Source organism: Leptonychotes weddellii, chromosome 14 (genome assembly GCF_054177405.1).
Source record: "Leptonychotes weddellii isolate Sample4059 chromosome 14, ASM5417740v2, whole genome shotgun sequence".
NCBI lineage: Eukaryota > Metazoa > Chordata > Mammalia > Carnivora > Phocidae > Leptonychotes > Leptonychotes weddellii.
Window position 1 is genome coordinate 25,706,806 of NC_138382.1, and position 9,185 is coordinate 25,715,990.

At 45.3% G+C, this 9,185-nt stretch overlaps 1 protein-coding gene across 3 annotated transcripts in view; it reads left to right on the forward strand.

Moving 5' to 3' along the window:
* Nucleotides 1-8,774, forward strand: part of HABP4 (hyaluronan binding protein 4) — a 39,825-nt gene extending 31,051 nt beyond the window's left edge. For all 3 annotated transcript variants that reach the window (XM_081802946.1, XM_081802947.1, XM_031034003.2), the window contains 3 exons: nt 2,552-2,723; nt 5,525-5,710; nt 7,196-8,774. In XM_081802946.1, coding sequence (XP_081659072.1) covers nt 2,552-2,723; nt 5,525-5,710; nt 7,196-7,252 — 415 coding nt within the window. In that variant the 3' untranslated portion in view covers nt 7,253-8,774. The remainder of the gene's footprint in view (nt 1-2,551; nt 2,724-5,524; nt 5,711-7,195) is intronic.
* Nucleotides 8,775-9,185: the final 411 nt, after the last annotated feature.

The following is a 9,185-nucleotide window of genomic DNA, read 5'->3' on the forward strand; positions in this document are numbered from 1 at the left end:
TCTCTCATTCTCTCTCAAATAAATAAATAAAATCTTTAAAAAAAAAAATCGTAGCAATAATCTGTGTTCCTTAAAAGAGCTCAAAGTACGATCATAGCTCATAATAAAACAAGAGAGTAGGGGCGCCTGGGTGGCTCAGTTGGTTAAGCGACTGCCTTCGGCTCAGGTCATGATCCTGGAGTCCCGGGATCGAGTCCCGCATTGGGCTCCCTGCTCGGCGGAGAGTCTGCTTCTGCCTCTGACCCTCCCCCTCTCCTGCTCTCTGTCTCTCATTCTCTCTCTCTCAAATAAATAAAATCTTTTAAAAAAAAAAACATATATAACATAAAAATCGCCATTTTAACCACTTGTGAGTGTACAGCTTAATGGTATTAATTTACATTCACACTGTGTGCAGCCATTACCACCATCCATCTCCAGAACATTTTCATCATCACAAATAGAAACACTGTATCCATGAAATAATAAATCCCCCTAACTCCCTCCCCTTAACCACTGGTAACCTCCATTCTATATCTCTCTGAATTTGCCTGCTGTGGGTACCTCATATAAGTGGAATATAATATTTGTCATTTTGGGCCTGGCTTATTTCACTTAGCATTATGTTTCCAGGTTCATCCATGCCATAGGATGTCAGTGCTTCATTGCTTTCTTTTTCATCTATTTTCTTTTTGGTGCTAAATACATATAACATAAAATTTACAATTTTAATAATTTTAAAGTGTACAACTAAGTGACATTTACTGCATTCACAGTGTTAATGCAACTATCACTGTTACCTAGTTCCAGAACGTTTTCGTCACCCTATACCCATTAAGCAGTCATTCCCTTGCCTCCCTGCCCCCAGTCCCTGGCTACCACACATCTGCTTTTTGTGTCTATGAATTTGCCTTTTCTGGATATTTCATATAAATGGAATCGTACATAAACTTTTTGTGCCTGGTTTATTTCGTTTGGCATAAGGTCTCCAAGCTTATTCGTGTTGTAACATGTATCAGTACTTCATTTCTTCTTATAGCCAAATAATTTTCCATGGTATTAGATATATACCATATTTTGCCTCTCTTTTCATCAGTTGATGGACATTCAAGCTGTTTCCACTTTTTGGCTATTATGAATAATGCTGCTACAAACAGCATTGTCGAATTGCCACGGACATATGTTGTCTTTCTCTTGGGTGTATACCTAGGAGTGGTATTGCTAGGTCAGATGGTAACTCTAGACTACATTTTGAGGATTTGTCAGACTGTTTTCCAAAGTGGCCACACCATTTCATATTCCCACCAGCAATGTATGAATACGGTTCCAAGTTCTCCACATCCTCACCAACACCTGTTAAATGTCTTTTTTTGTCCTAATCGTCCTACTGAGTATGGAATGGGTATAAGTCATTGTGGTTTTGATTTGCATTTCCCTGATGGCTAATGATATTGAGCATCTTATTGGCTATTTGTAGATCTTCTTTGGAAAAATGTCTATTCAGAGCCTTGCCTATTTTTCAGTTGGCTTATTTCTTCTCATTGAGTTGTAAGAGTCCTTTGTGGATTCAAGATGTAAGTCCCTTATCAGATATATGATTTGCAAATATTTTCTACCATTCCATGGGTTGTCTTTTCACTTTCTTGATGGTGTCCTTTGCAGCCCAAAAGTTTTCAGAAGTTTTGGTGATGTCCGGTTTATCTACTTTCTCTTTTGCTGCCTATGCTTTTGGTGTCACCACTGCCTAATCTAACTAAGAGCATGGAGATTTATGCCTGTGTCATCTTCTAGGGGTTTATATTTCTAACTCTTATATTTATGGTGTGAGGTAGGGGTCCACCTTCCTTCTTTTGCATATGGATATCCTGTTCTCCCAGCACCATTTGTTGAAAAGACTCTGCTCTCTCCTCTGAATTGTCTTTGGCACCAGCTTGAAAAAAATCAATTTATTGTAAATGTGAGGATTTATTTCTGGTCTCTGAATTCTAGTCCATTGATATATATATCCTCTGTTTTCTTTTAAAATCTCATGAATTTAAAGAGGATATTTACAAAACTATGTATTCGTAACCCACTGTTTTATAACTCTGTTCATGGTTGCCTATGAATTTGTTCTGATGCAACAGCTTCTCCCTTTTCGTCCGCAGTTGTCTCATTTTGTGTATGATGCCATCTGGGAGGGGGCTGGCTGGAGGTAAAGTGTAATGTTAATGGGATGGTGATGTTCCCATTTTTCAAAGACAGTTTTGAAGCAGACAGGAAGTGGGGTGCCTGGCTTGCTCAGTCGGTGGGACGTGCGGCTCCCGATCTCGGGCGTGTGAGTAACAAGCCCCACATTGGGCATAGAGATTATTTTAAAAAAAAGAAAAGAAAAGAAAACACAGGAATTACCTTCAGTTGGCAGTGATGGCATACAGTGATTAAAATAAGGAAGCTTTATGGTTCAGAGATTGTCTTACCTTATGTAAATTTGAGATGCGGGACCATGAAAGTATGGTAAACGAATAGTAATGACTTTGTCTTTGAGGAAATAGACATTTTAGACCCATCAAAAACTTCTACTTCTTCATAGAGTTCCTGAGTTGGAGTTAGAAGAGGAAACTCAAGTTCAAGAGATGACCCTCGATGAATGGAAAAATCTTCAAGAACAGACCAGACCAAAGCCTGAGTTTAATATCCGGAAACCTGAGTCCACTGTCCCTTCCAAAGCGGTGGTGATACACAAGTCCAAGTATAGAGATGATGTAAGCATGACATTTTCTTCTCTAGAGGTAATCTTCTAGATTACCTCACTAGAAACCAAATGGACCCTTTCCACTTCTAGGGTGAAAACGGGACATTAGTAGTTGGCATGCTAGTTTCTACCTAGGAGTAATCAGATACGATGTGTCCCTAATTTTATCTGGATCTCTATCTGTATTGTTCATAAGAAGAGCTGAAACTTGACCTATTGACACTTCATACAAAGCAGTTACGGTGACAGTGCATTTTCTGCTCAACCCAGAACTGTGCTTTGACTGTGCAAATACTGTATGGTAATGGCATTTCATTTTTGCCTCAAGAGAGGTACAGTGTTTCACGAACAATGCCATTTCACAGGATAACTACTGTGCATTCCATGATTAGAGTAGTTGCAGCTCAGACTCTTCATAAGAGCATTTAATTGGGAGTAGTGGACCATTTTAAACTGACTGGAATTCTGTGCTCTGTTAATTGCAGCAGCTCTGCCCCCCTCTGCTCTGAGGAGGAGCCCCCAAGAGCCAGGCGGCGTGCTCAGGATCGCTCACAGTGTTCTTCCCTCCTGTCAGGCCCTTATTTCTCATAGTTTGTGTTCAGCCCGGGGAGCCCTCGGCTTTGGAAAGATCTCCCGCAGAGATTGTTTGGATGGTGAGCACGTCATTTAATCACAGTCCATTTATGTTCCTGAACTTAAGGGCACGCTGAAGCAGTCTCATTTTAAAATTTAGAATTGCCATCATTCAGTCGCAGCTGTTTATCCTGCTACACGTCTGTCTGTCGATGATGGTGGTGAACAAACTCTTCCTTTCTGCCAGATACCATTCATTGATTTTCCGTTAGAAACTCGGGACTTTCGTGCTATATAGGATTGTCTGTGTTTCCATTTACACTTTGACTAGTTGTATTCTTTGAATGAATACTTTCATTAGAGGGTTGTTCATGATCCAGGATCCCCTCCCGCCTCCCGTTTTGGGGAGTCCAATCTCCTAGACGCCTTACTAGTAAGTTTTGAGCTGTCCCACTAGAAGTGGCTTTTTCTACACCGGCAGCATTGGAGGCCAGGGCCTTATTTTATTCTCTTGGAAATCTCTGTGAGGTATTTCTACAAGTCCCATCAGCTACCTGGGTTGGCTCTTTTCCTACTCACTTTTATTCTTTTTGGTTCTGGGGCATTGTAAATAAAGCTTTGCCTAAAACAAGTGTGCTGTCAGGATGTGAAATGTGCAGTTGACATGTTCGGTAAAAATAGAAGCTGTTTTTCCTGCATCCACACCAGATTCATCCTCCCTGGCTCCAGAGAGAGGTCTCCTGGAATATCTGAAGCAACTGGGTTAGCTGACTCATCCGGCTTGGTCTCAGGAAGGCACATGTCTTTGGTCCTTGTTAATCTTAGGGCACTGAAGGTTTTAGCCAGGCATTGTTCCAAAAGCAACAAAAGCCAAATCTTGGGGTCACTAGTTTACTTTCTGCTGGGCACCCTTAGAGATAGAGCACTGCGGTGACGCCTCATATTCGCTGAGTCCAGAGCAACAGCAGCCTGTAACGTGTGCGGGGCCCCTTCAGAGCGCGCTCAGCCCGGCCCCAAGGCACGGCCACCTGCGGGCTCTGCCCCGGAGCCGAGAGCCGAGAGCCTGCTGTTCGCAGAAGCACGCGGGGGGCTGTTATTTTGCTTCTTACTGGGTTTTTTTGTGTCTCCCTTTTTACCAGAGTGCCAGTGCTCCTGAACTGTTCATTCTTTCACCCTTTTAGCTTCAACAGTCCATTTACCTAAGATCTCTGCTTTATTTTAATGTGCAGCTTTGAAGGCAGTACGAGTGTTCAACATGGAATCTGTAATGAGCACGTGGCCAGAAGGGCTTGATACGTTCAGGGAAACTTGGTTCCATTTCCTGGACGAGTTATAGGAATAAAGCATTATAGCGCTTCGGAGATTCTCATCTTAGACCATTGGCATATTTCCTGTAGATTTATATTTTATTCAAAAGTGAGAGGCTTGTTTTATCTATTATTAGGAATTGAAGCCAAATCAAATTTGGAACAAGATATATTTAATGTAGTTTTGTTTTAACAAGACACAGAACTTATTTTGACCTCTTAAAATGTCATTTCTCAAAGTATTTTGACCGAAATTGTTCTTAAAAAGCAGCTTGGGTTCTTCCTGCCGCGTCGGTGGTGATCCTCCGATAACCAGACTCTGTTGTTTTACTATTTCCCTGTATTTTGAGTCAGAATTGTTTATTGTAAATCATGCAGTTTTTAACATATGGTATTTGTACAGTCAGCACCCACACTGAAAGGATTTTCTCCATCAAGTTCTATTCTAGGAAGGTGATATTTCCTTATTTATCAAAGTAGCATTTGTGAACAAATAGAAGACAGAAATTAAAACTTTTTTAATCTCAGCAAAATACATTTAGATGTGAAACATTTATATCGATTGCTGTTAGGCACGTCAAATCTTAAATCTTAACCTGCCAAACTGATAGAAACTTGGTCCCACTTGAATTAATAGTGAGTTCAGAGATGTTTGGATGAAGGCCGTGAGTGTGAGAACACGTGGCTGGGAAATGGGCAGATCCCCTCCGTGCTGGAACCAGAGCACCAGGTCACCCCCTCTGCCTTGCCCTGCGGTCCAGTGCCGACGACACGCGGTTGGGGGGGCGCTGTCCCAGCATGATGCCGTATTGGCTCCCCGGCGGCGTAGCTCTGGGCCGCTAAGCTGAGTGAGTGTCCATGGAGACGTGTGTGTGTGTGTGTGTGTGTGTGTGTGTGTGTGTGTGATGCTGAGATGCTGTAACTGTTTCAGATGGTAAAGGATGACTATGAAGATGATGCCCACGTTTTCCGGAAAGCAGCCAATGATATCACATCCCAGCTGGAGATTAATTTTGGTAACCTCCCACGGCCTGGGCGCGGAGCCAGAGGTGGAACACGGGGAGGCCGGGGAAGGATCAGAAGGGCAGAGAACTATGGACCCAGAGCAGAAGTGGTGGTGAGTGTTTGTATTCTAGGTCCGGGGTGGTTTTCTCACAGGAAATGAGAGGATGAGGATGCCCCAGGCTGTGCCGCTGGGAGGACCATCAGGGTCTGCTGTGCACGCCCCTGTCTAGTGTGGGTCTGACATCGAGGTGTTTGGAACAATGATGGCAGCAGCATGGACATAGTTGGGTACAGACCATTCAGTAGCCCTGGCCTCCACGGTCACCAGGGAGATCCACCATCTGCCGTGAACGCCCGCTCAGAACCAGTGAAAAACTCACTCATCTGCTCAGACAAGGCCTCCGAGCTTGGGATCCAGTCAGATCACCTGATGGTTACTTACTGTGAGCTGACTGTATGCGCTGTGCCCTTATGGTGCTTTAGGGCAGACAGAACCTTCCCTAAGGCTTCAGGGCCTCCTTGTGACTTCCCCAGGCTTGCCTTCTCACCTCAAACCATTCTTCCCCACTTCTCAGCCAACACCGCTCTACCTCTAGTTCTTCAGACAAGCATGTTCCTGACCCCACAGGGCCTGGGCACCTGATAGTCCTTCTCCTACCCTTTTGCCTGCTCACCTAGAGTAATAGATCCTCTGACCTCACTTCCTCACAGGAGTCTTCTTTGGGCACATTTCCTTCCAGACCAGTCCTAGAGCAAAGAATTTTATTTTTCTTTGAACCATTATCTTCATTTGTAATTGTTTTCTCACCGGTGTGATCACTGACCAGTGTCTGCCATCTCTCCAGTGGATGACAGAAACTGTGTCTGCTTTTGCTCATTATCGGTTTCCCTGTGCCTAGCACAGTGTACGTGTGTAATAGGGACTTTGTCAGTGTTTTCTGAACAAATCTATGCATCCTGTGCTCTTCCAGCTCAGACTTGCCCTCAGGCCCCCACCCCTTCACCGTCAAGTTGCTCTGTTTTGGGATCTTTGTTCTCTTTGCTCCTTCACTGAGGCTTATCTCTGGAAGAACCTTCTCTTCTGGAAAGCCCTACCTGACCGTGATGTGCGCGCTGCCCCCAGACTGCAGTGGGCGCCCCTCCTGTGGGCCGTTCACCGGCCATCTGTTGGCTGAAAATACCACACTGTGACCTCCTCAGGGCTTCTCCCCTAACCTCAGGGGCCCCCAGGGCAGCCAGGAACTGTCTCTAATCAACCTTGTATCTCCCTGTAGTAAACATTCCATATCATGTAGTGCCAGATACAAAAAGGGTCACTCGGTAAGGGTTTGTGGGAGGGAGGGAGGGAGGGAGGCGGGCACTGCTGGCCATCCTGCAGAGGGGACAGGAGCGGGTCTGAGAAGGGAGAGGCACCCTTCTGCGATACCCCCGTGCGTCTCCTCTTCGTACAGGGGGCCTGCCTCTCCCCAGGGTGTCTGGGCCACACCCCCCATCAGCGCCTCCCCTGGGTGAGAGCGGGCACGGATTTCTCAGAGGGCTCTGCCCAAGTGGGAATGGGTAAAGTGACTGTTGGTTTCTAAACTTTTCTCTTCTTTAGACACAAGACGTTGCTCCCAACCCGGATGACCCTGAGGACTTTCCTGCTCTGGCTTGAGAGGGCCCTATTTCCCTAGCAACCTAAAACAGCATTGGCGTACCTATGAAGAGACTTTTCTTGCTGTGGGGAAGAGAGTCAGACTCTAAGAACAATAGATGTTGCTTTTTCCCGTGTAGTGTGAATTCGTTGCCCTTTTTCGGCCTGGGGGCTGTGGGATGGGGATTTCTCCAGACACCGAGCAGTAGCTCAGGGGCTTAGTCTGGCACTTTCCCAAGAAGCTGGAGAATGGCGATTATTTTTTTATTTAAGGAATTCCAAATGAAGTTCAGAAATAATGTTTAAAATGTATATATAGAGATTGTATTGAATCCTCCACAAAAACAGGGAGAGGAAAGATGTAAAATAGAATCTACTGAGACGCTTCAGACGTTGTACAGAATCGGAAGGCTGTGTTCTTTAGTGTTAGAGGAAATACACAGAACTCGGACCGTTAACTTCGAGCAGTCACAGCCTCCTTCTCAGAGACGGAGGAATGAAGATACAGCTGTGTTTACTGTTTACTTGTAAATGCTTCACTCTCCTAGAATTTCTTGAGTTCTGGTTTTCATTTAACCCATAATTTGAAGCAGCTAGTGTGTACAGCCACCGGCCACCACTCCGTGGCAGAGAATTAGGAAAAGTATTGGTTTGTTTTTAATGGTGATTTAAACTACCTCGTGGCTTCCGTGCATATGTACACACACATACACACATGCTTAGTGTAAGTGTGCATATCTAGGGCTTGGGTGGTTTTTAGGGTGAGTATTAAGCATATGATTGTTAAAATCATGTTATTTAACCCATCAATCAAGTGAAAGGGGTCCAGGCAAAAGAGTATTGCGACTCACCACCATATGCTTTTCCCCCTCGAAACTAGCATCTGGACTCAGCGCCCGTGTACAGATACCCTCTGTCCTTGTCCCGGCAAGACTTGTAAATAACTAGTATTTATTGAACACCGCGTGTGGTTTTTCTCACTCAGCCCCTACACCAGTTTGAGTTCCTATTTCTTGCCTGTGGTGAATGTTTGGGGTTCGGGGCTACCTCAGAGGTTCAGCCACCCGCCGAGTCCTGCCCTGCCCAGCAGAGCGAGCCCTGCAGGAGCCATGCTTGGCCGCGCGCCCGGGCCGGGGACTAGGGCCCACGCTGTAACCGCTGGGGGCAGCTGGGATGATGCTCTCCCCATGTTACTGCAGAAACTCAAGATAACGTTTGCCTGTTGTCACCCCATTAAAATGCTTGTGTTGGAATCTGAACCTGGTCCCAGGATCTGTGCTTTTCCCCCGCTTTGCTATGCTGTTTAAGATGGCTCTGAACTTGAACCCAAGTGTAAATAAAGGTTGGTAGTCCCTCCTAACTGTGTATAGAAAGCTGAATCCTTTTGGTCACTCCCAGGTCAAGAGAAAAGAACGTGGAAAAAGACCCAGTAGAAGGAAACCAGCTGTACCACCCCCCAACCATGTGATAGCCAGTTAAGGAGCTTTGCTGTGGATGACTGCCGACCCTTGGTCCCATTATTAAATTGATGTCTGAATACTAAGATCTATTAACTGATTGTTTTGTTCCCTCTCCCTGGAAAGGACACAAGGAGTGGGACTGCCCTGATCTAAGTCTCAGGAGAGTGAATGTCAGGCTCAGCCCTCATGATCAGCTGGTATGGCGTGAGCCTATGTCATTCCTCGGCAGGCTTGATGCTGTCGTGTGAAGTCACTCTGCCCGCCTTGGCTTTGAAGATTGGCAAAACAGAGGTCCTAGTGTTGTAAAGAATGCCTGAAAAGCCCATAGCGCTGGATTTAATGTTGTACTTGGAAACACCACATCCTTCCCAGACATACTGAAGATTCTTGGGTGCTGTGGTCGGCAACAGTTTTGGGGGGCGGGGTACCGTTTCTGAGCCTGTGGAAGACTGTTTGCTCACCAGGACTACCTCTTACCAATTGGTGGGGCAGAT